This window comes from Anas platyrhynchos, chromosome 28, assembly GCF_047663525.1.
Source record: "Anas platyrhynchos isolate ZD024472 breed Pekin duck chromosome 28, IASCAAS_PekinDuck_T2T, whole genome shotgun sequence".
NCBI lineage: Eukaryota > Metazoa > Chordata > Aves > Anseriformes > Anatidae > Anas > Anas platyrhynchos.
In genome coordinates this window covers 4,609,917-4,636,363 of record NC_092614.1, presented here as the reverse complement: position 1 = coordinate 4,636,363, position 26,447 = coordinate 4,609,917, and the positions used below count along the sequence as shown (strand labels likewise).

The 26,447-nt window shown below is 47.2% G+C and overlaps 2 protein-coding genes across 4 annotated transcripts; both read right to left on the bottom strand.

Annotated features, from left to right (window-relative positions):
• Positions 1–2,343: 2,343 nt before the first annotated feature.
• On the bottom strand, positions 2,344–3,285 carry LOC119714021 (olfactory receptor 6E1-like). The gene has a single exon (XM_038168578.1). The coding sequence runs from the start codon at positions 3,283–3,285 to the stop codon at positions 2,344–2,346; it is 942 nt and encodes a 313-aa protein (XP_038024506.1).
• Positions 3,286–12,399: 9,114 nt separating this feature from the next.
• On the bottom strand, positions 12,400–22,618 carry LOC119714020 (von Willebrand factor A domain-containing protein 5A-like). Of its 3 annotated transcripts, none has more exons than XM_072028870.1 (18): positions 22,111–22,618; positions 21,035–21,093; positions 20,378–20,625; positions 20,049–20,271; positions 19,554–19,696; positions 19,232–19,343; positions 18,659–18,786; positions 18,262–18,350; positions 17,704–17,848; positions 17,323–17,402; positions 16,718–16,829; positions 16,214–16,378; positions 15,966–16,069; positions 15,454–15,635; positions 15,069–15,275; positions 14,354–14,574; positions 14,047–14,173; positions 12,400–13,853 (listed from the first exon to the last, which is right to left on the bottom strand). In XM_072028870.1, the coding sequence occupies exons 2-18, from the start codon at positions 21,081–21,083 to the stop codon at positions 13,717–13,719; spliced, it is 2,472 nt and encodes an 823-aa protein (XP_071884971.1). In that variant the 5' UTR covers positions 21,084–21,093; positions 22,111–22,618; the 3' UTR covers positions 12,400–13,716. The 3 variants fall into 3 exon arrangements, with proteins under 3 accessions (XP_071884971.1, XP_071884972.1, XP_071884973.1); XM_072028871.1 differs by having other exon boundaries at positions 20,378–20,422; positions 22,111–22,616; XM_072028872.1 differs by lacking the exon at positions 20,378–20,625 and having other exon boundaries at positions 22,111–22,616.
• Between the last annotated feature and the right edge of the window lie 3,829 nt (positions 22,619–26,447).

Genomic DNA, 26,447 nt, shown 5'->3' with positions numbered 1-26,447 from the left:
AGGCACTGAGGTGGCTGCATAGAAAGGAGATTCCTGCCTGTCATAAATGCTAACCCGCAGCAGCTTCAAAGCCTGTAGGAAGCAGAAATGTAAAACTGGAGATGTATGGGGGGATTCAGCTGAATCCTTGCTTAGACAACTTGGTTCTACAGATGCCTTAAGGCTTTCACAGGGAAAACATTAGGTCCTGTCCTAATGCTACCAAGTGAAAGCATGAGAACCAAGTTCCACTCCATACAAAAAAAAGCTGACCAAGCCTTGCCTAGTCGCAGATGGCAATAAAGCTGGCCCCACTCTCTGGGCCTGATCAGTTTTTAACCCAGCAAAGAGTGTACCTGTCCAAGCCATGGAAGGAGATGAGGTTGGTGAGGCAGGACTTGCCTTTCATGAATACATGCTGACTCGTCCTGATCCCCTGGTTGTCGCACATATGCCGTGGGATTGCATTCAAGATGACCTGTTCCACCACCCTTCCTGGCAGTGAGGTCAGGGTGACATACCTGTAGTTTTAAGGGCATTGAATTAGCAAGTCTCAGTCATCTGGGACTTCTCCAGATGACCATGTCTGCTGATAGATGATGGAAAGCATCCCAGCAATCACATCCGCCAACTCCCTCAAGCACCCTCAGATGGATCCCATCTGGCGCCATGGACTTGTGACAGTCCAGGTGGAGCAGCAGGTCTCTAACTGCTTAAAAAGACAGAGATCTCCTCTGAAAAGTCCAGTGGAGGTCCACAAAAATCATACAGGGCCTGGAGCATCTTCCCTATGAGGAAAGACTGAGAGACCTGGGTCTGTTTAGCCTGGAGAAAAGACTGAGAGGGGTCTTAATAATGTTTACAAATATCTTAAGCGTGGGAGACAGAGGGATTTGGGCAACCTCTGTTCAGTGGTTTTGAGGACAGGACAAGGGGCAATGGCCACAAAATGGATCACAGGAAGGTCCACAAATATACGCAAGAGAACTTCTTCACGGTGAGGGTGATGGAGCACTGCAACAGGCTGCCCGGGGAGGTTGTGGAGTCTCCTTCTTGGAGATATTCAAGGCCCATCTGGACACCTACCTGGGCAACCTGCTCTAGGGAACCTGCTTTGGCAGGCAGTTTGGACCCAATGATCTCTTGAGGTCCCTTCCAACTCCTACAATTCTGTGATTCTGTGTTATTCTGTAACTGTTTCCAAATGTACTGTGTGTGGGGGTTCTTCTACTCCTCATTCCAGACTTCTAGGTCAGGAGGCTTAATACCCCGAGGATAATTGGTCTGACTACAGAAGTTCTTCTATGTTTGTGAACAGTAGGTCTAGCTGGGAAACCCCTCTGTTAGGCTCACTAGCCACCTGAGTCAGGAAGCTATTTTCCACGCACTCCAGGAATCTTCTAGACTGCTTCCTCAGGGCTGTATTGTATTTCCAGCATACGTCCGTGGAGTTAAATTCCCCCATGAGAAGAAGTGCTGGTGATTGCACAACATCTGCCAGCTGCTTATAGAACACCTCATCTGTCTCTTCATCCTTGTTTGGCTCTTGTTCTATAACAGACCCCCAGTAGGATGTCTGCCCTGTTGGCCATCCCTTTATCCTTATCCATAGAAGTAATAAACAAAGAAAAAGAAGATATATCAAAGTCAGTAAAGATAACCAAATCCACTGGCTAAGAAATGTAAAGACAGTAAACAAGCTTTACAGGAGAAATTACTGATGTTACCAGTCCAAAAGGATTCAGCTCTTGTTAGGGCAAACATAAATCTACCTTCTCACCTAGCTGTATTTAAAGAACCAAACAGGAAAAATATCTCAAAAACCAAATAAACAAACAAAAAAGCACCATCCCCACCTCCACCACCAAAAACAAAACAACAACAACAACAAAAACAAACAAACAAACAAAAAAACAACAACCCTCAAACATACAAACAACACACTGTGTTAACTTGTCTATATGTTACATCACAGTGGTTGTTACACATTGTTATGATCTCTTTATCAGCGAGTGCAGAGAAAGTGCACGGGGGAGTGGCTTTAAAGCAAAAGAGGGTAGCTTTAGATTAAATATAAGGAAGAAATTCTTCTGCCCTACACTGGGCAGCTGGGAGCGGATTTGGTTGTTAGCCAAGGCTAACCCACCAGAACCGAGTGGAAAGAACGCACAGGCAAACCCAAGTGCAGGTACTGGTGGACTAGAAGACCCTGCCTGTGTTGGAATGTCTGGGTTTCTAACAGAAAAAGGTACTATGTAACATTTATAAAGCATAAACCGTTTGAATTCAGAGTCTTTAATTCATTTGCACAATGCTGATGCATCTGGGCAACAATTCAGTCACTTGGAGGGTCTACTCCAGCTCTCATGGTTGCCTCCGGGAGCTAGAAAATGCCTTTGACATGCTCTCCTTCAACGCTCGTTTGACTTGATTGTTCCTGAGTGAGTAGATGTATGGGTTAAGCATCTGAGTCACCACAGAGAAGAAGAAAGAAAGAACTTTGTCAGAGCCCTGCCCACCCCGTTGTGCTGTGCGGTTATACCTGTAAATAGACGTGCTGTAAAATACAGTCACCACCACAAGGTGAGCTGAGCAAGTGGAAAATGTTTTCTTCCTTCCTGAGGAAGATGGCATATGTAGGATGGTGATAATAATGCAACCATATGAAATGACAGTTATTGTTAAGGTGCCTGGCACAATGATAATTGATAGGATAAACAGCAGTCCTTCCATGAACCACGTGTCTGTGCAGGACAGCTGCAACAACTGTGAAGTATCACAGTAAAAGTGGTTCAGGACATTGGGACCACAGAAAGGCAACTGGGCAATCATAATGATGGGAGGAGACATCAGGAGAAAACTCACTGCCCAGCAAGCCAGGACCAGTTGGAAGCAAAATCTGTTGTTCATAATAGTCGTGTAATGCAAGGGGCGGCAGATCGCAACATACCGATCAAAGGACATTGCCGCCACGTGGAAAAAAGTGCAGGTACCCAAGCAAAAGAAAAGCAGCATCTGAAGAAAGCAACCAGGCAGGGAAATTATTTTCCTCTCTGTCAGAAGGCTGTAGAGGGTGCTAGGAATGAATGTGGAGGTGAATGTGATTTCCAAAATGGCAAAATTCCTGAGGAAGAAGTACATTGGAGTCTGAAGAAAATGGTCCACTAGAGTGATGCTGATGACAGTAACGTTTCCAAACAGGATCAAGAAGTAGGCAATCACCAGAATCAGAAAGAGGATGATCTCCAAATGGCGGCTGTTGGTCAGCCCCAAGAGGACAAATTCCACTACTGTTGTGTGGTTCATTGAATCTTCATTGCTAGCGGAACAAGAAAAGACCTGTTTTGAGAACTAGTGGAAAACAACAGGACACAAGTCAATATGGTTTTGTTAAAATATAAGGGAGATACCAGTAAGTAACCCCCTGGGAGAGACTGGAGCAGCCGCAGTAACTACATTTAAACAATCTTTTTCAGGTAGATAGGGTCCCAAGCACCTTTTGTAATGCCTAGTCCTCATTCCAGTTCAGGCAACACATATGGGTCCCCTCTCAGGACAGTTGAGAAGGCTACATGTGCGGGAACTGTTTTCGACCTTGGGACTATGAATGTTTGAATGGTAATGACAGTGTTTATTCCCCATCAACGGTAGACAGAGACTGAAGCAGATTAGACACAGTAGTGATGGATAAAGTAGTATTGCAGAAAATGAACTTGCTGCAGTTTAAAGGAGCTAAAAGGCAAAGAGAGAGGGAAAGAGACTTTACAAAGAAAAGGCTGGATAGATGGGAACAGTGCTCCAAAGACAGGTTTGTAGAGCTGGTTACCACTGAGCAAAGGGAAAATGCACCAAGGAATGGATGGATACCACACTAAGCAAAAGTAAAAGAGGGAGAAGGTGGAAAGTACAGGAAAAAAAATCTGTTTACTTTTCATTTAACCTCAGCACTATAGCTCCAATGCATTAACTCTGATGCTGATGGTTTCTTCTTTGTGGCACCTGTCTCCAAGTATCCTGCCACACTACACCATCCTGCCCTAAACTCAGACAGGTACTTTGTCCAATGCACTGTGTCTAATGCACTACTGTACTATATTACTGGAGCAGTCACCACTGTGGTTGCCATTACTCTGTGGAAGTGAAGGGGAGCCTCAAAACCTTGGATGATGCCCTTCAACTCAACCACGCTGTTTTCTTGCAGGCTTACCAGATACTATCTATGGCATTTCAGCTGCACTCTCCCTCCCTTCTCTCCCAGATACCAAGCCTCTTAGCCCTAAAAAGAGATGTGGAGCTAGTTTTGCACTCAGATCTCCCAGATTTTATCTTGTGTCTTTGAATCTGGTTTCACACTCATTTCAGACTCACTTCAGCTATTTCTGAATGATTAAAAGGAGTACCAACATGAGTTTCCGGGGAAGGCAAGCACATCTTAGACAACACATAGCCCATACCAAACTTGCCATCTGATTTTCTCTTTTCAAGTGCAACTTACAAAATATTCAAGAAAATGGTAAATCTGAGTGAGAACACTATGACTATCCTGATCACACTACTCCCATCAGTTCTTTCTCCTTTGGTGCACTTGGTGTCAGCAAAACATGGGCGTTTATTAGCTGCATCTCATGGCTGTTTCTCCAAACAAACAAAAAAAGACACAAAACACACACACACAAAACAAAAACAAAAACAAAAACAAAAACAAAAACAAAAACAAAACACACATGCAAATAGAACACCCTCTTCCCCCACATTATCACATAAAGTATAGGACATCCTTTTTTAATACCACAGATGGACAGACATTATCTGGAAGCTGAGCTTGGTCCCTTAAAACCAGAGACTCCCTCAGTAACATCTTAAAGCTTTTACTTGAGTTTTAAAAATGAGCCAGTCAGTTTTCCAAGCCCTTATCCATTTCTTCTTTCCCTATCTCCAAAACAATCACACCCAGTCTCTAAGAAGTGCTCCAAAGAGTTACCAATATATCCACAGCAAGCCAGGATGCTTCAAAAAGAAGTCTAATTCTGATGTTTCTCCTCTATGTAGTCTGACTTCCAGCAAATAAATTTCCACTTCTGAGCTCCTTCTTATAATGCTGTCAGTATTATACACTGTTGTACTTCCTCACTGAGTCAAACCTCAGGGACCAATTTGGTATCGAAATCTGCCAAATACCTTCTGGGAAAACACTTCTGAGAGTTTAAAGAGCAGCAAGAACATAGTCGTACCATAGAGAAAATGAGGTTGGAAAGCACCCCTGGAGGTCCAGTCTCCTGCTAAAAGCAAGCTAACTTCCAAGATGGACAAGGTTGGTCATGACTTTATCTACATAAGCTTGGATATCTTCAAGTATGGGGATCCCCCAGCTTCTCTGGGCACTGCCCGTGCTTCACCATTTTCATTGTGAGGTGTAATTTCCTTCTGTCCAGTGGAGGTTTCCTTGTTTCAGCCGTGACTCTTGTTCTTTCACTGTGCACTGTGCACAGGTATACGTAATCTTGGAGGCTGCGGGAAAGAGAGAGAGATGGCTTACCCATTACTGCAACAGGCAAAACAGACCTGATTTGGGGAAGATTACTCTTATTTATTGTCAATTAAAAATAGACAATTATTACATTGCTTCTGTAACAGACTTAGCTTCAGGAAGGCAAAACTCCCTCAGCCCCTGTACCTGTCAGCTCACTCCCATTTCCATCGCCCATGATAGCTGCATCTTCATGAAAATTAAGCTGACCCAGAGCAGAGGAGCACCACAGTGAAGCAGTCTCTTACAGCACCGGTTCTTGTCTCCTTTTCAGTCATTTTGGCATTGACAACAAACAGACTCCAGCTATGCAAATGTGGCTGGTTGGAACAGAGGGCAAACGGTTGCTGAGAGCAGTGTTTAATGCAGAGGTGAACCTTATGCAGAAAAGAGATCAGTTCAGAGAGCAGAGATTTCTTTACCAGTCCAACCTGAAATTACCATGTTACAGCCTATTCATCCTCCTTTCTCCCAAGAATCCCCCTTTCCTCATCATGAATTCCTTTGATAAGAAGACTGCCCGTTTCCTTATTTCAAGTGCCCCAACACAAAGTCCATCAAAGAACTGAAGAAATGATAGAAGTGAGCAGGAAGACCAGCAGCAGATATCTCCAGCACCTATGCAGTCTGTGCCACCTCACAACCAAAGACACAAGCTATGATACCGCTCCTGCCCTATCGACTCCTCAGCCACAAGTGACTTCACAAGCACCGGCTCAAGCCATGCGCATATGTTTTGGTTTAGGTATCAATTTGGCTTATTATTTTTATTATTTCTAGAATGCTCTGTAGTTGTTAAAGAATGTATCTCCTTGTAGCTTAGCTCCCGTGGTCATCATCCCTTGTTATGACAGGAAGGTAATAATAAAGTTTGTTGAGGTTGTATTTATGATGTTCCAAACAATAAGGTCTCCCCTGGGATCCTCTTCTCCAGACTAAACAACCCCAGTTCCCTCCGTCACACACTCTGGACTTTTGACCAGACCCTTCACCAGCTTCGTAGCCCTTCTCTGGACACACTCCAGAGCCTCAATGTCCTTCTTGTAGTGAGGGGCCCAAACCTGAATACAGTACTCAAGGTGTGGCCTCACCACAGCAGAGTACAGGGCGACGATCACCTCCGTGGTCCTGCTGGCTGGGGTGATTCATGACACAAGCCAGGATGCCAGGATGCGTGGGCACAATGGCAGCTCTAGTTCAGGCAAGCATTGACCAACACACCCAGATCCTTTTCCTCTGCACAGCTTTCCAGCCATTCTGTTCTAGGCCTGTATTCTTTGCATGGGGTTGTTGTGACCAAAGTGCAGCACTTGGCACTTACACCTGTTGAACTTCATCTCATTGTCTGTCATGTTTAGCTAGACTAACATTTGTGACGATGGGTGTACGTGATGATAGGGAGAAACATCATGCAAGTAGAAAGTCTTCACATCTAATGTTGTTTACCATGCCTGTCCTGATGGAAATGGCTGAAGTAGACTATATAGGTGTTGAGATTATTAATTAATGTCTTAGGAGAGGTTTATCTAATGTGTTTTTGGTGTTCAGGGAGACATGAATTGCACCCTCATCTCTCCTGCCTATATTTAAGTATTTTAAGGAAATTTAGGAGGGATGAATGCATCCATGACACCATGACGTAAGCATTTCGACTGCTAGCATGGCTGTTTGGTGGCTTTGAAATAAGATCACTGGAATGATTTCCTTGTGGTTTATAATATAATAGAGTATACAACAGAAACTGAAGCATCAGACTTACTAGGTGGATGAATGAATAGGTGGAATCAAGGTGGTATGGTATAGAGGAAGGCAAGAGATGGAGTCTCTCTTTAAGCATCATTAATGCGTATAGTAAGATAGTGGATAATGTCTTTATTCCTTGGAACAAAAGGAAGAGTTGGACAGAACAACTTAACGATTTCAGCAAACTGTACACAGTAGACCTGCCTATGAACATGCTAGAGAAGAGTTCCCAAATGACCGCAATGAAACAAGAATGGGATTAGTTGTCTTGTGCTCCCCAGGTGAACACATTAAAATTGAAGTAGTAGATTTAACAGGCCTTCTCATAGCACTGCGTATCAAAAAAATACAGAAGGAGGGATCTGGAATTCTGTCAACATCTGAATTAAATACAAATTTGTGTAGGATTTCCATTATCTGCACTGTGCTTCATTTGACCTTAGCTTTTCAGTTTACATATATACCATTCATTGGGAATGTATGCGGTTTATTATCAAAACAGGGGGCAGACATATCTTAGCATTGTGAACTTTAGTTTCAGGCAATGACACTTTTGCATGCTGCAGTTCTGGGAACCATAATGCCTAAATGCATTTTTACAAGGTTCCTTTCAGGTCAGAGTCACAGTAGCATTTCTCTCTCAAACTTGGAGAGATGTCAGTAGGAAGCAGCATAGGCCTTACACTTTTATGCAGTAAGGATACTACAGGCCGTTTCCTCCTTTAGCTGTAAAAGATAATTATTCGTTGTGGCTGAAACTAGTTGTCATTAAGCACTTTGCCACACAAGTCATGCAGAAGGACCATGGCACCTTCTGGACAGTGAAGAAGGAGAGTGAAGCACCAAAGTTTGGTTGTGGTTTAACCCAGCTAGAAGCTAAGCACCACACAGCACCACGCCCCATGGGATGGGGGAGAGAATTAAAAAAAATAAATTAAAATGAATGCTTGTGTGTTGAGTTGTGTGTCGTGTGTTGTGTGAGATAGTTTATTAGGACAGAAGAGAAAGGAAAATAATAGTAATAATAGCACTACTACTACGAATGTCTACAAAACATCGTTCTGCAACAATTAAACCGTCAGCGTGTTATCAACATTATTCTCATCCTAAGTCCAAAACACAGCACCTTACCAGCCACTAGGAGGAAAATTAACTCTATCCTAGCCAAATACCCAGGAAAAAAACAATAAACCAAAAGCAGAAATATCCTTGGGAAAGAGTGATAAGGAGTACACCTAAAAGTCTATTCAGGAAGAAAAACATATCAAATGTCTCTGGATCAATAACATGATCAATCCATGGATTTCTTTCTACCTTCCTTTTAAAAAATGTGTAGATTACATCAGGAGTCTGTCTATTGAGGAAAAAATGTCCCCTTGAAAGCTTATTCCAGGAATTTCTCCACACACGGTTGAAGGAAAATTATTATCAGTGTCATCTGAGCAGCAGTAACTTTCCTCAATTCCAGGGAGCAGCTTTGGTTGTGTCATACTCTAACAGGTATAGAATAACTTTGTTAAGGCCTTCATATATGGTGATATTGAATGATAATGATTAAAAACTAACCATTGTCTCTCTGTTTTATTAATGAACATGAACCAAGTTATGCTTTGTTTTGAAGTTTAAAACAGGCCTAATTTATCTGTCGTCTAAACACTCCAATGACAGTGGTCAATAATTCCTTAGTGTGTGTACATATACATATTGATTTATTTATTTTCAACACAAGCTGACTGATGCATACATGGACTGATCTCTGCTCCAAAATATATCATGTTGTAGATGAAATGCTGTGTCTCTTGTGAACAGAAGTTTAGCTTGGTTTACATGATGGTGGGGCTGAGTGCAGACTGATATGTCATCATTCAGTTAAGGAGGAATGTGGAGAATGATCAGCCATTCAAATTGACAGTGTAGCGCAACAGGTTGCAAGTGACCACTAACAATTAAAATACATCAATGGAAGTCGTATGAAGGCAGCTGAAGGATGTCCATGAAGATCATATACTCACAGAACATCCTGAATTGGAAGGGACCCAAAAGAATCTTTGAGTCCACCTCCTGGCTCCACACAGGACCACACAAAAATGAAATCATAATTCTGACAACATTGTCCAAACACTTCTTGAACTCTGGCAGCTTGGTGTCATGATCACTTCCTTGGGGAGTCTGCTTCAGTGCCCGACCACCCTCTTAGTGAAGAACCGTTTCCTAATACCCAATCTGAACCTCCCCTCTCACAGCTCCATGCCATTCCCTTGGGTCCTGTCACTGTCCCCAGAGAGCAGAGATATCTCCTGCCCCTCCGCTCCCCTCATGAGGAAGCTGCAGCTGCAGGCCTCCCCATGAGGCCTCCCTTCAGACTCCTCTTCTCTAGGCTGAACAAACCGAGTGACCTCAGCCACTTCTCATATGTCTTCCCCTCTAGACTGTATAACATATTTGTTGCCCTCCTTTGGACACTCTCTGATAACTCTATGTAGTGGGTTTATGTGGCAAGACTTTGGTAGCAAGGGGCTGCGGGGGTGGCTTCTGTGAGAAGAATCCAAAAGTTGCCCTATGAGGGTCCCACCCCTGGTCAGAGTTGAGCCAATAAGCGATGTTGTTTGCACCTCTGTGAAAGCATATTTAAGAAACAAAACATAACAAAACTGCTGCACAACAGCAGCTGGGAGAGTGAGGAGGAAGAAACAGCCCTGCCGGCACCAAGGTCAATGAAGAAGGAGGGGGTAGGAGGTGCTCCAAGAGCCAGAGCAGAAGTTCCCCTGCAGCCTGTGGAAAGGACTATGGTAAAGCAGGTTGTCCCTCTGAAGCCCATGGTGTACCATGGTGGAACACATTTCCATGCTGCACCCCATGGAGGACCCCATGGTGGAGCAGGTGGATCTGACCTGAAGGAGGCTGTAGCCCATGGAGAGCCCCCGCTGGAGCAGATTTTAAGGCCGGACCTGTAGCCCATGGAGAGGAGCCCACACAGGAGCAGGTGACTTAGCAGAAGGTGCTGCTCATGGGGGGCCCAGGCTGGAGCAGTCTGTTCCTGATGGATGGACCCTGTGGTACAGGCCCATATCTGAAGCAGTTCTTGAAGAGCTGCTGCCTGTGGGCAGATGCCGCAGGATCAGTTTGGGAAGGACTGCATCCCGTGGGAGGGACCCCATGTAGAGCAGGGGCAGAGAGTGACCATGAAGGAGCAGCAGAGACCAGGTGCTATAGTCAGACCGCAACCCCCATTCCCCTGTGCCACTTGGGGAGAGGAAGTCAAAGAGGATGGATGAGGGGAAGGTGGTTTTGGTTTCTTTCCTTTGTTTCTCACTTCTCTAGCTTATTAGTAATAGGCAAAAAAAATTACTAATCTCCCTACTCTGAGTCTGTTTTTGCCCATCAAAATAATTGCTGAGCAATCTCCTCATCCATATCTCAAACCATGAGCCCTTTACAATGTATTTTCTCCCCCTTTCCCTTTGTGGAAGGGGAATGAGAGAGCAGTTGTGGTGGAGCTTGGCTGCTCACCCGAGTAAAACCACCACACACTATTAACGTTCTGTTCTAGATAGTGTTGCAGAAAGCACAGAGCGATAGAATGATCTACATGGACAGAAAGTGGATTATTTTTTAGGATAGCAGGTATGTCTTTTTTTTAATGTCTTTCTTGTATTGTGGCATGCAAAGCTGCACACAGTCCTCAAGGTGAGGTTGCACCAGTGCAGAGCAGAGCAGGACAATCGCTTCTCTTGACTAGCTAGTAATGCTGTCCTTGATGCACCCCAGGATATGATTGGCCCTTTTGGATGACAGGGCACACTGTTAACTCATATTCAACTTACTATCAACCAAACTCTCCAGATACCTTTCCATGGGGCTGCTCTTCAGCCTCCCATCCCCTAGGCTGTATGAATATCCAGGGTTGCCCTGTCCCAGCTGCAGAATCCGGATGAAGGAGAAGGTTGAGAATCATGAGCAGCCACCCCATCTTCATTTCCAATATAAGGCTGACACAGATTTTTGGGGAATTCACCAAGGTGAATATCAAAGAAGAAATATCAAAGAAGAATATCAAAGGGCAAGTTGCTGAAGAAGAAATACTTTTGAAGTGTGGAACTGGTGGTCAAATGGTTGTGGAAATGATGACCGTGCTCCCCAGGTGAGTGAACAGCTAAATCATCAGGAGCAGAGTGAAGATTTGTGTCTTTCAAGTGGAAAGGACAATAGAAAGGATTCCCTGTCCTTGGTCCAGTTGGGAGGATTCATCTGACTGCCCAGCCTGCTGAAAGAACTACATGAAAGGGGGAATTAGCAGTCAATTCAAACCAAAGTTACACAGTGTCTCTGGGGACATGACATGAAGGTGTTGCTTAAAAAACGCAGCTGCTAAGCAAAGTGTCTGGAAGTGCTGACTGCAAAGGTATTTGGAAGGTGTGTTCAGTAGGGTTACCTGATCTTTTCAGTGCTTTTCAGTGCAAATATGTTAAGGGGGACATGACAAACAACATTATACTGCTATCACTAACCATGCTTGTGTGCAGCTACATTTCTGGTAGGCATTTACTGACAATTATCAGAATTAATCGCAGTACAGTTATATTGTAGTCACATGCTAACAAATTTCAACAAACATAACTGTCCTGAATGTATTTGCTATTGCTGTGATTATCATACCTATGTGCCATGATTTACGTAAGCTGTTAAAGATCATTATGTTCTTCATAGAGTCCCAAGTTTCTTTCCTCACTAGCTAACGCTTCACACTTTCCAGTAACAGTAAATGCTTCACATGCTCCCCAAGTGATGTCATATCATAACTGATGTCCTTTTTTGTATCAGTAGAAGAATTGGCGCTGCATTTATCGTCTGTTTTGTCCTGTAGGTTTGGGGCTCTATGTTCAGGATTGCCAGTAGGTGGCTGAGTGATGGTTAAGTGGGCAAGGAGCATCACCTAGCGCATTCTTGTAGTAAATACCCAGAATGTGCCTCACTGTCTGCCCAGGGAAAGTCCATGTGTGGAGTGTTGTGGTTTAACCCAGCAGGCAGGTAAGGACCACACAGATGTTCACTCACCACCCTCCTCCCACCCCACCCCCCTTCCAAAAACGCACACCAAACACACACACAGGAGGATGGGGGGTAGAATTGGGGAAAAAAATGATAAAAGCTTGTTGGTTGAGATAAAGACAGTTTAATAGGAGAGAAAATGAAGGAAAACTAATAATAATAGTAATAGTAGTAAAAATAGTATTAACAAATATAAATAATAATGATAAGAGGATATGGAAAGCAAGTGATGCACAATGCATCACTCATCACCTGCTGACTGATGCCCTTCCCATGCCATCCCCAAGCAGCGGCCCCAGCCCTCACTCTGGCCAGCCATCCCATATTTATTATTCAGCGTGACATCATACGGTATGGAATACCCTTTTGGCTGTTTGGGTTAGCTGTCCTAATTCTGTCCACTCCCAGCCCAGTTTCTTGTGCACCCCCAGCCTCCTCAATGGCAGGCTAGAGTGAGAAGCTGAAAAGTCCTTGTCTTAGTATAAGCACTGTTCCACAACAACTAAACCATTGTTGTTTTATCAACATTATTCTCATCCTAAATTCAAAACACAACACCATACCATATGAAGAACATTTACTCTGTCCCAGTCGACACAAGGACACAGAAACGGGCCCCTTCCTAGGGTTTTCCCAGCATTGCAGATGAGCATAATAATAACCCTGATGATTCCCTCCCCATGACTGTAAAGACTTTAGAGGGAAATGAAGATGAAGGAAAACACCTAGGAGGTCCATAGAAATCCTGGGATGGATAGGCGACTCAAAATGGTGATTCACCCACACTCTAACATGTTTCTGTTAGGCCACGATGGACCGTGTCTGGAGATGCTGATGACAGGCACAATTAGAAGAGGCTATCTCCAACTCTCACTCCCACCCAAACCAAACATGCCGGAGGCTGTGAACTGTTCAGGAGTTCAGCATGCTACAAATGCAGCTCACCTAGTAGAAGATATCTGAAAAGCAGTGAGGGTTCATCTGTTATGTAAAACCCCAACTGACAGCAGCAGTGGGATCCCAGCATGGCAGGTAAATTTAAGCTGTGTTTTGTGGTCCTGTTTTATTCCACGAATGCTGATGGTCTGAAGCACAAGGCATGTGTTGAGCTCAGAGCCTAAAAACACTCAGCTCCTGTTGAGGGATTTTTGAAACAGCAAAGATCCCATGGCTTGCTGCATCTGAGCAAACCAAGCTACCAGGATGACTATGAGAAGTTCCCATGACAGTGTTCCCACATCACCCAGCTGAGGAATTTAGAAAAATATTGTTGCCAGTAGTTGGCTTCAAGGACAAGGTCTACGTGACTGCTAATCACAAGGGGGTTGTTTTCTTGTAGTTGTTTGTCTGAGTGCTTTTGACCAATAATCTTGTGTGAGACACTATCCGCCCCTGTTAAGTTCACTATAAAAGTCAGGCTATTCGGGTAATAAAATGGAGCATGATCTGACCATACTAGTGTCTGTCAAGTTTTCGGCCGCTTTTCCTGCAACAAGCTCCACGCTGCTCTCGAGGAGGGTGTTGGCTGCCTCCAGGCATTTGTCCAGCTGGGACGCTGCAATGAGGGAGAGATAGGGGCACCATGGGAGTAAGGCAGGAAGAAAGGTCCACAGCAGAAAGAAGAAAGGGGACACAGGACTCCCAGGAAACAGTGGTCCTGAAGAGGTCCACTATTAGGCCTCTAGTAGGCCTCACTGGAGAGAGCAGGGAGGAAGCCGTTCTGTGGAGATCTGGAAAACGAGACTCACCAGCTCGGCTGCACAGCCAGGTCACAGCCTTGGCCTCCAGCAACTCACATAGGCCTTGATAATACCTGTTTTTCTTCTGCAGCCAGGTCACAGCCAGTACTGTGGCCCAGATGCTTGGCTCTGTGACCTGTAGAAGAACAATGACTCAGACCCGCTGACATTGTTGAGCACCTCTTCCTTTGTGATTCTGGTTCCTGACCCCTCCACTCACCTCTGGGTGCCCTGGGATTCCAAGGGGTTCCACCAGCCAAGGTGTTCCCACTGCCCCAAGTCTACACCCTGGCACCACAAAGGATTATCTCCTTACCTCACCAGGCATCTTTCCCTTGATTTCAGCCTCATCGACTTGCAGTGCAGAAGCTAAGCTTGAGCTGAGGGTCCAAGAGCCATCTACATTCTGCAGTGCAACCAGCTCCTGACACTCATCAATGGCTTTGCTGACCCATGGCCAAAAAATTTGAGAGGACAAAACAAAATTGGGATCCACACTCTCGAGAGAATAAATAGATGGTGGCGGTGGTTTAGGTGCTGTGGGAAAAAATGTAAACTGGAGGGTTTGAGGAATCACAGGAAAGCTGGCCCCTCTCTACTCCCCTGTGCTCTGAGAAAATGCCCAGAACACTGTGATCTTCTTTGGGCAATTACCTGCAGGCTGAGGACCTCCCTGCATATCTCCAAAATATTCCTATCATCAACCCTTTCTGAACATCCCTAATTCATCCTTATTCTCCTAGCTTTCCTGCCCAGCCATGTCCCCAAACCCTCTCTTGATATCCTTAGAACATATCTCATCCAAATGTGCATTCATGATGCAGCACTGGTCCTGACCTGTCTCTGGGTGTCCCTGACCTGGGTCCCATAATTGCTGAAGGACTTTAAGCTTTAAGCATGATTAGCGGAAAGGTTAAAGGCAAAATTCATTAGTTTTCAGACCAAGAGCAAACATGGAGAGTGACAACATAACCCTCTTGTCAGACATTTAATTAATCCCTAAATCTCCTGTCTGGATCAAGATCCCATACCTTTTGAGTGAGCCCCATTCTGAGCCAAGGCAGCAATGTCATGGGTTAGACGCTGGATGGCAAACCATGACTCCTGTACTGCAGTCAGCCAGCCAGGTGGGATGAAGATGCTCTTAGGAAAGCAAGAAGAGCTGCAAATGGAGCCACGTAGTTGAAGGATCTGGCAGGCAACCAGTGACTGGTGGGGTGGCAGCAGTGCCAGGGGCCCTTTGAAGGAAACAGGGAAAGAGACTGAATTAAGCCCATGGGAACGGAGTACCTGGTGGTGATGGGGCCTACCCCATGAGACTGGGGGTGCCCTGTGGTTGGGGTTCTGGCTCCTGTGGAATGAGAACATCCCATGGAGACACCCCTCCAGATCTTTCCCCCAAGCATCTTTCCTTACCTTGGTACCAGGTAACCCACTGAGATGTGCGAACCCCCACATAACTGGTGAAGGGGCAGATGATCCCTGAAGTCAGGCTGATCTCGACTGCACGTTGCCTTGGTTCATCCCCTGACCCACTCACAGCGTCTGCCAACAACATCCCGAGCAAGCACCTTGCAGCCAGACGATGACCTGCCAGCCTGGGGACAGAGTGGGGTGAGGCCCAACTACCTGGCTTTTCTCCGTGCTGGAGAAAGGTGGACAGAGATTGGTCCTGGACACCTAGGTTCTCTCCCTTCAGGGGTAAGAATGGGTAGAGGGAAGATGTGGATGCATGGGTCCCCTGTCTGCAGTGAAATGAGGTCCAGGTGCATGAGTCCTATCCCTGTGGGTTCAAAGCAGGGAAGGAGAGCATGCTTGGACACTTGGGTTCTCTCCCAGTTTGGGATGGTACGTGGAAGGTGGGAATGAATAAACAAGCTATCTGTTTCCTTTCTCAGCTGGAGTCCATGTGTAGGACAGGCTCTCACCGGCCATCTCCCTGTGGGCATAGTGGGAACGGGATCGTGTGAGCGACATTCTGGCCATTCAGGCTGAACTGCAAAGTCAAGACACCAGTGGCCACTTTCATATCCTGGTAACACATGGAAAGATACTGGAGGTTACTGGAAATACATGATTGCTGCTGGGAGGTACTGGGAAATTACTCAAAGATTACTAGTAGTTAATGCAAGGTTATTAGGAAGTAACTGGAAAAAAACATAGTGGCAGCTCTCACCTGGGCTTCTCCACGAATCTTTGCATAGAGATGGATGTGTTCACCCTGAAAGATGGACTGAGGTGTGCCTCCCAGCACCTCAGCCTCCAGGCCAAGGGGCAGAGTCCAGCTCAGAGAGACTCCCTCAGCTGCTGGCTTAAGGGCTCTTTTCAAGCAGTTCAGCACCTGGGTAGAAAGGGCAAGATACCACACTTTGGCAGCTCCATTAGAGTTCAGCATACGGCCCCTCTGTCTGAATTCCTTGGATAGCACGGGGATGTGTGGGGTGCCAGATGGCTTCCCTGGTAGCAGTCAGGTCTGTGCCATGGGGGGGAGAAGTTCAGGCATCTGGGTTTTCTGTGGGGTGGGGCAGTGGGGTAGAGAGTTAGGGAAAGACTGGGTGCCTGGGTTCCTTGGGGCAGCTGGGTCTTGGCTACCACAGGTGGGCAGTCCAGGTGCCAGGGTTACTGGAAAGTAGTGTATCTGTGGAAAGAAGGGAACGAACCAGGGCTCCTGGGTTCTTACCACAACTGCCAGTTCTTTGTCAGATTTGACGTAGGTAGCTTCACCCCTTGTCTCCCTGGCCAGAGTCATGGCCAGGGCAGCACTGTCCTCAGAGAAGCAGAAGGAGAAACACCTATGGTGGAATCAGGGAAAGGTGTCAGAAATAGGAGCCAGAGATGGATGCACGCATGTAGGAAAAGAGTTGGAGAAGACAGGCTGGAGTTTTAGGCAGGGGAACAAACCTAGGGTGCAGAACAAGGGGCAGGAGGAAGAGTAAGGAGTGGAGTGAGGAATTGGGGTTGGAGCTGGGGTTAGACAGGAGGTGGCAGGGAAGAGCTGGAGCTTGGGGCAGAGCTGGGACCAGTATGGTGGGGCTGGGGCAGAGCTTGGGGGCACATCAGGGTGTACAAATCCCTCCTCACTTTGTGATGGGTACCTTGGGTGTGGGAGTATTAAGTAAAGACTCCCCTGTGGAGGCTTGACACAGGACAGAGCTGCGCAGGGTGGGAAGGGTCTCTGGGACACTGAAGGGGTTCAAGGATTCAGACAGGTGAACAGGGGCCCTCATCAATGATGGGAGGGGATCAAGGGATGACTAAGGACTGGGGGCAGAGAGTTCCAATTACCGGTGGCTGTTGCGATGATGGCAGACCTCAGCAGCAATGGCTTCCTTGTCAGGAGGTAGCCCAGTCATGAAGATGAAGAGCTGGGAGATAGGAGACATAAATGAATGGTGACACCTTGCACAAGACCCCAAAATGGGGACAGCAGGTCCCCAAAAGGGACCCAGGTGAGAGAGACCCTGTAGAGATACTACCCCCAAGGAGAGATATCCATTCTCTCAGGGGACAGAACCCCCCCGAGATATGGACCCACCTTTTTTTCCTTTCCCCCACATAGTCTGTTCACCTTGGACCAGGACACCCCTTGTGTCACTCCTTCCCCACACACTCTGTGCTCCTCGGGGACACCTATCCCACCACTCCTCCATGCTCCTGTGCCCAGACCTGTCGTGCATGTCCGTGGGGCTGGGGCGTATTGTAGATTGTGCGAAGAGTTCCAAGCAGGTCAGCATCACCCAGACAAGAGCTGGTGGACGGGATGCGTTGCATTGCCTTGGTCAGGTTGTCTTGGGTATATTCAACACTTTGCCTGCAGCAGGCACAACATGTTTGCAGAGCACATCACCCTGTGCTGGCCGTGGTGCTCCCCAAGACTCACCCCCATAGCTATATCTTCTGCAAGATCCTGCCCCATAGGAGGTCTTAAAGAGACCTTGACTCATAGTTCCTACAAGATTTTGCTCAACAGAACCCCAATAAATGCTCTCCCATGGTGCCACAAAGATCCTGTCCCCAGAATCCAGTCCTGCCCTCCAGCACCCAGCCATGCACTCCAGTACCCAGCCTTGCCCCATACCAATCTGCCTATTTCAGAAAATCCAGACCTATCCTCCAGGATCTTGCTCTGCCTCACAGCAACCAGTCAAGCCCCACAGCATCCAGCCCTACTCGCCAGCATCTAATCCAGACACATAACACCCAGCCTGCCCCATGTTTGCTCACGGATAGATGCCCACAGATGTTGCTCCATAGCAGTAGATGTTGAAGTAGCAGCCCAGGGGAAGGCTTTTGAGAAGGAAGAGCAGGGATTCCTGTGGAAAGAAACTGCAGGCAGGTCTTAGGAGGTACCAGTGGTGGATACAGATGCCCTTGCCCTTATCTTGGTCTGGCTAAAGCCTCTGGACTCCTCTGGATGACCCCAGCCAGTGTCCTGACCTCTCCCAGGCACCCAAGATATTCCAGGACCCTTTCAGAGCCCACCATTGCCCCTACCCACCCTGTTTCCCCCTGTCTCCACCCCCCTCCCCCCCCCATGTCTGTGTCTCAAACACCTGCCCTGGCTTTGTTCCCTCTCAGCTTGCTCCCCAAATCGAGTTTGGTCCCTGTTCTGTGGAGGTACCTGTGCACGCTCAAGGAAAGTGGTGTCCAGAAGGAAGATGAACTCCCCAGACTGGCACTGCCCAGGCATTGCATCAGGAATGCTGGGTGACAGAGTCACCAACACGAGGGGGTCACCAAGCAGGGAGCCTGAAAGAGGTATAGGGTGGGGATAAAGCCCAATTATGCCCAGTTAGAGACCCCTCTCCTCATCCTGGTTCTGATCCTCATTGTGCCCTCAGCTTACACCATCCCAGAGCTCCTGATAACCCACACTGGTGCCTTGTTACCCTACTGTAATGTACACAAGCTGCACAACGCATTGCCCCCAGTACTCCAGCCCAGTGGCTCCAACACAGGTTATCCAGTAAGCCCTAATATAGGGGTCCTCATAGCCATCCTGGTACATCTAATACCTCATCACAATGTCCCCAGCACCTCACTGTGGAACCCTAGGACACACACTATCCCATCTGAATGCCTCCTATCTTTGTCCAATGAAGCCTCTCACCCCACAATCCCCAGTGTCCTCCTGTGCCTCAATGACTCCTGTTACTCAGAGGTGCCCCCACGTTCCCTCCCCAGATGAACTCACCAACGGGGGCCCCAGGGTCTCCCTTCTCCACCACAGCACTGACTTCAGTGGGGTCTCCATAATACACAAGCAGCTCAAAATCATCTCTTGGAGGGGTCTCAGCCAGTGAGACCTAGAGAAGGGATGCCTGGTCATACACAGGAGGAGGAGGCCCAGGCCCAGCATTAGGCCAGGAGCACAAGCACCAATCCCAGCGCATCTCCTTTTTCTCAGTGATGATGCCACTTGCCCACTATCCCCAGGATCCTGGCCCTCAGGAGGCCATCAGTGATGACGCCACTTGCCCAATATCTCCAGGATCCTGGCCCTCAGGAGGCCATACCTGTGCAGCGCTGTGGTCCTGGGCAGTGTAGATCAAAGGAGTAAGAGCACAGTTGGCCTCGGCATTGACCACACCACGGGGTGACTGCAGGCTGGCGGTGAGCAGCAGGCTGTAGTAAGGCTTGTTATTGAGACAATTCCAGGCTGCAGGGAGAAACATGGTACTGACAATGACACAGTCTCTCTCTTGAGTGCATGTGGGATTTGGCATCTATATATAAGACATATGAGGATAACTAGGGATTGTCGATAAAGTGTACAGAGGGGTTCCAGTGTCTGTTTATGTGAAATGTGTGGGGGAGGTGTGGATCCGTTTCAAGGGACACAGGAAGGAAGAGTGGATCTGTTCATGGGTTGCACGGGGGAAAATGTGTGTCTCTTTCTTTGTGGGTACAAAGAAAGTTTGCATTAGATCTGCTTGTAAAGTATATGGGGAAGCTCTGGTCCTTCTGTAGAGTGTGTGACTGGGAGGGAAGGTCCTTATGGGGTTACTCACTGTAGTAGTTCCAGTGAGGATGCAGCGTGGCTGGCAACAAAAACTGGGCTGCTCCACCTAGCTTCCGTGGCAGCTCTTGGACATAGCGTAAGGTCACGACCATCTCCTTGCCAGGGGACAAGGAACCCAGGAAGCAGGCAAACACCTCGCCTGAATGCTCAGACTGATGCTGAAGGTACTCCCAGTTCTCCTGGCCCTTTGTAGCCTTGTGCAGCTGCTGGGTCTGGACGGAAAGGGGAGGGACAAAAAGCTGATCCCCAGGCAGACCATGGGCTGCTCATTCCATGCCCCTCTGGTGTTTGCCCCCATTCCTTCCTGAATGCTGGTACCTCATCCTGCAGCAAGGCCTGAACCTTGGCATCCTCATTTAAGGCCTGGAAAGAGTAGATGGTCATGTGGGGGGCGAGGGGGAAGACAAAGATGACTTCTGAGGAGGTACGACTCTTGTTCTGGTAGATCAGTTCAGAGGCCACATCAGCCACATAGTCCTGGATGGCAACATCCACCACTGCACTACAAAGGGGTACTGGGCACAGGGGTATATGGAGATCCTTCCCCAGCAAAAAGGATGCTGGTGCTGTTGGGAGAGATGCAACCTTTCCATCAGAACACATGAATGACACAAGGAGAGAGTTGGAGCTGCTTCAAGTGTGTGTTCCCACCCAGGAAATTAAAACTAGGTGGCCAATGAACAGTACACAATGACAGATTCTCCCCTCCTAATGGCAAAAGGGGATCCTAAGTCTTTATCCATGGATCATGTTTAACATTGTTGAAGGTCTAGCATGAGCCTGCCACAGAACAGTGCCTACTTCTACATCTCAGCTTCCTTTTTCCTCCATACCTCTGTCCCCCACCCTGATCCTGTAGACCCCTTGACCATTCCAATCCGTGTTTCCCTCTGGGAAGATCCAGCCTATTCTCCCTCTTTCTTTACCCTCCTTTGGGAGCATTCCCAAAATATCCCTGTCTGATCCACAGCTCACCGCCACTGACGTAGGATTTTTCTAGAAGTCCAAAGCTCTCACGCCACATTTCTGGAGACCTGTAGACAGGAAGGGGTCTCTTGTAAGAGGAGATACCACCAGGTAGCCTTTATCTGGTGAAGATTCCTTGCTGTTTCCCCAGTCCTATGTATGTGGCTGAAGGCCCTAACCCACCAGGTACAGCCAGAGCAAACCCAGGGATTCAGAAATCCCTGTTTGTAAAGACTGTGCAATGACTCTGCAGTGAAGAGGTCTGCATCCCATTCCCATCATGGGAGAATCTTGAAGAGAACTGAGAGATAGCAACAGGAGACAGAGGAAAGCAAGAGTAGCTGTCTGTAATTTTATTGTGATGAACAATCCATGTCTGGATGAACAGGATGGCAGATGGGATCCATTTTGGGACAGACAGATGAAGAGATGGACAAAGAGAGACATGAGATTTTTTGTTGAAGTAGATGAATAGACGGAACAATGGATGGATAGGTGGAAGGGTCCATTTTAGAAGGGATGAGTGCAGACCCACCACAGGCAGTATTGTGTGAATGCTGCTGCACAAGAGACAGCACCTGTGAGGATATGTTCATGGAGTAGCTTGCAAGGACAGGCTGAAAGGCCAGGCAATGTGGGGGGAAATGGCAGAGAGAGAAATGAAGGCAGGGTCAGGTATTCCATGGTGACAGAGCAAATCCCAGAAAGGCACTGGGGGGAGTGTGCAGGTAAGTTATGTTTGGTTGCCTTCTGCCCAAGTGCCTAGAGGTGAATGGGACTCCACCACCTGTATCCCAAAGTCACCCATATAAGTTTCTCTGATTACAATACACTTGCCTCACTTTCTCCTGTTCTGGGGTGGCAGGGTCAGCAGCATCAGAAAAATCCCCACCCCACCATTATGCTGACAGTGTGGACAAAGAAACCAAATAGGGTGTTTTCTTTCTTCTTCCTTGCGGAAGTAGGGCTGAGTGATGGGCAGAGGGATGGATGGAACAGGAGCAAGCTCTTCCCAGTGATGGAGGAAAATGAACAGACAACAGGGAGAAAATAACAAAACGTAGAACAAACAAGCAGGCACTCACCAGAATAACAGCCGGGGTCGTCAGCTGGGAGAGACAGACAATCAGATGCACTGAAGAGATAGAAGAGGAAGGGGAAGAGGCAGTAAGAGGCAAACAACAGGCAAACAGAAGGGACGGAAGAGGAAGAGATGGAGAGACCGAGCAAGAGATGTTCAGGCAAACGGGAAGATGCAGGGCCACGGAGATGGAGAAGCGTCTGCGATGTGGAGAGAGTCGGAGGGACGCAAGGGCGGATGGACAGGCAGGGGAAGGCGGGCAGGGGCGGGGAGAGGCCGTCGGGGACGCCAAGCTCCTCCCGTGCGGCCGGAGGGTCTGGCTGCCCTGGGGACGGGCGGGGCCGTGCGTCTCGGGAAGCCTGGGGGGCTGCGGGGCGAGGAGGGGCGCGGGGACACCCCCGGTGGACGGCACTTAGTGGGGGTCCCTGGGGACCCCTCTCCCGCCAAGTCCCACCTCGGAAGCGAAAGTGGCGGTGGGCAAGGAAGCGTCTGCATACAGACTGCGTTGCTGCAGCCAGTGCAGCCTCCACGCCTTGTTCCCAACAGCGCCTGAACGGGAAGGGTAAGCGGGGCAGGGAACGTCATCCCTCACCGCAGGCTTGTATAGGCTGTGCCCAGCACTCGCTGCCTCCAAGGACAGTGCTGCAAATCCCTCAGCAGAACTGCTCCTGGCCAAGCAGTGTCTGCCAAACCTCCCTACACTGCCCAGCTCTTCAGCTCAGTCCTCACTTCTGGTGCAATGAGCATTAGCTGCCAAAGGCCTCGTGCAGCCAGGCTGGTGTCTTGTGTGACAGCACTCCTCCCTCCACAGTCCTGTCCCACTGCCAGGCCTGCAGCACTGGCTGCAGATTTGGAGGATTGTCTCAAGTCCTTACATGGATTAGTGGCAGGCTGTTTAATTGGGTTAGAGATTGTGAAGCCTCAAACCCAACATTCTGGCTAGCTGAATAAGGGAGAGAATTGGTAGACAAGCTCAGACTCACACACCTCCTTTTCACTGGTATGTTGCCTCTGCGGGATTGGAATACTCTGACTCCACCTTCCTCTCATAATATAGCTCCATGCTTATACCACCCAGGCAGCAGTTTGAGACAACACACCTCATTTGTGGTCTATGGATGCCTAGGAGGCCAAATTACACTTGACTTCAGATGATCCCGCAGCACAACTCTCAATTGTCAACCAAACCTGGGCAGTTTTCTTCAAACTGCCTCTATGTATTGGTGTGCTCCTCAGACAAGATGACATCAAGGGCTATGCTGATGGTGTCACAGCCTTGATCATCACAGACAATTCTAGTTGCCCTTTTTTCAAATTGTGCCACAGTGAGACCAGCCTCATTACACTTATAGAGATCAAGTCCTTTAACGAAATGGGTGAACATGCCATTGGGAGATTACTACCTTCAAGTACCAGTTGAACACCTCACGTTGTCTCCAATTGACTTGGTGCAATTGAATCATATAAAATATCCTGAGCTAGGAGGAACTCACAAGGATCGTTAAGTCCGATTCCTGGCTCCACACAGGACTCTTAAAAATTAAACCTTATCTTCCACCTGCATCAAGGTACTGCACCTGGGTTGGGGCAATCCCAGATATGAGCACGGACTGGGAGAAAAACTCACTGAGAGCAGCCATGCAGAAAAGAACTTGGGGATTCTCGTGGATGAAAAGCTTAACATGAGCCAGCAGTGTGCACTTGTAGTCCAGAAGGCCAAGGGCATCCTTGGCTGCATCAACAGTAAATATGATGTAGAAAGTATAAGAAAGCCAAACTCTTCTGAATTGGCCAGGTGGGGAACTCAAGGGCATCTCAAACTGTATACAAGCCTGTATCCTATTTTTGTTATAGGGTAAACTCGAGGTTTCACTCCAAAAGAATAAACAAATGCTGATAAAACAATGGTGATCAGAGGACTGTGATGTGTGAGTGTACTCAGCAAGTGGCAGGGAGAAGAACTTGTGAGGTAGAGGGTCAGTGCCAAGGAGCCATTTGTTTAGTCTGTTTTGTCTCCTTTGTAATGAGGAATTGTGGAATGATAGAATCAGAGTATGTTTTGGGTTGGAAGGGACCTTAAAGATCATCGAATTCCCCCTACCCCCTACCCTTCTCCCCTTCTCCCCCTCCCCCCCCCCCCAGGGGGGAAGCATTCCACTAGACCAGGTAGCTCAAAGCCGCATCCAACCTGACCTTAAGTGCTTTCAGGGCTGGGGCAGGAGATAAAGAACACTGTGTTCACTATGTTGTCATACCAGTCATAAAGTGAAATATTGTAGTTCCCTACTTGGAACATCCTCAGAAGTAGAAGGACATCAAGAAAAGCCATTAAGCCCATGGGTTTGGTTGCACTGAGCAGAGAAAGGGGTGTTTAAAGGCTTATATAACAGTGGACTGGGGCTGAGATGCAACATTTAAGCCAGTACATAAATCCAGAGATGACCTGGATCACGATGGAGGGGACGGAGCTGTGAGTTAGGATGGAGCCTGTCAGCAGGCTTGTGATAAACATTCCAGGCACATGTATTGCCATCAGAGTGTCTTGGCTGGTCACTATGATGGAGGCCTGGAGAGCAGGTCCTGTGCATCTGCCAGTCTCTTGGAAACATGAGTTTGCATAGGTGGATCCATGGAATTTCCTCTCCACATTCTGTGTGGGATGGATTACTGACTGAAAGGATCATGTTTCCCAACACCTGGAGATTGCTGTTTGACTTCTGTAAGGGAAGTTTGATACAGAAGAAGTCCATGACTTTCTGTTCTGTCTGTAATCAAAACCTATGAATTTCTGCTCTGATGAGCTCCAGTGGGAACGTATTGTCCTACTCCATTTCCAGTCTTGCATCTAACACTGGTCTCCATTAAAAGTCCAACTAACTTTTCTTTCTGCTTCTGCCTGTCATTTTGTCAAGGCACCTTGCCAGATTTTACCAGAGCTGCAAAGTAACAAAGACTTTAGCACCACGTTCCTCAAGGGACTCATTAAAATGCTGGCAGCTCTAATGAGTTCTGCATGTGGTTTCCAGCCACTTCCTTCAGAGTTGTAAACATTGTGTAGCTAATTAGGGAGCTCTCAGATGTGTTTCAGTGAATAAATACAGCATCACTTTTGTTTGTCACTTGTTTTAATTATGTATTGCAAGAATGGAAAATGAAGATATTTTGACAGGAAATTATTCTGTTTTATGTCCTGGTGGGAATTAGGCAGAAAGAAGAAAGTATCTTTTTGTGGCCAGAGACACCCTTTGGTTCATGTTCTGGGAATAAAGCAATTCTTGTTACAGTCTCTTTTCTTGCTACTGCAGCCCACAGCAGGGCCACAGCTATTTGCAGAGTCTATGCCTGCTCTAATTACCCCGTCTTTATTTGTTGTACTAACAATGCACAGAAGCAGGAGGAATATTCATCACCATTACCCAAAAATTTAAAGTCTTGTGGCTTGTTTTAGTGAAAGTAAGAAAGTCTATTTTTTTTTTTTTAATTTAAATTACATCCTTTTTCCTGTGGGTCTGACAAAATCCAGTTTCTTCTGGACATGAACCCTGAAAAGAGCTGGCTCAATGGAGAGGTGGACAGGTGATAGAAATTTTCAGGAGAAATTAGACTGAAAAATAATTAAATAAAAGAATGAACAGAAAGAAATTAAGAAGAGGTGAATACATATGCAGAAGAGAATGTCCAGCGAGGGTATCCAGCTCCCCACAGGGGCAGAGCCTGTAGATCAAGGCAATTGATTGTCCCCCTCTCCTCAGGACTCATCAGACCACACCTGGATTTAATGTCCATTTTTGTTCTCCTCAAAGACATAGATAAACTGGGGCAAGTCCAGTGGAATGCCACTGAAACTGCTGGGGCTGGAGCGCTTGCTCTGCGAGGGTAATGGTATCCTGGGCTGCATTAGGAAGAGTGTTGCCAGAAGGATGAGAGAAGTGATCCTTTTGCTCTATTCAGCACTGATGAGGCAGCACCTGAAATACTGTATTCAGTTCTGGGTTCTCCAGTACAAGGACATGGAGCTACTGGACAGAGGGCAACAAGTGGCTACGTGTGATTAAGGGACTAGAGCACCTCTCCTGTGAGTAAAGGCTGAGAGAGCTGGACAAGAAAATGCTTAGGTGGAATCTCATCCATGTATAAAAATATCTGAAGGGAGGTTGCAAAAAGTCTAGAGCCAGGCTCTTTGCAGTCATGCCCACTGTCAGGACAAGAGGCAGAAGACACAAACAGGAGGATCCATGTGAACATCAGTTTGTTTTTTTTTTGTGTGTGTATGAATGACCAAGCACTGGCACAGATTTCTCAGAGAGGTTGTGGAGTCTCTCTTCTTGGAGATACTAAAAA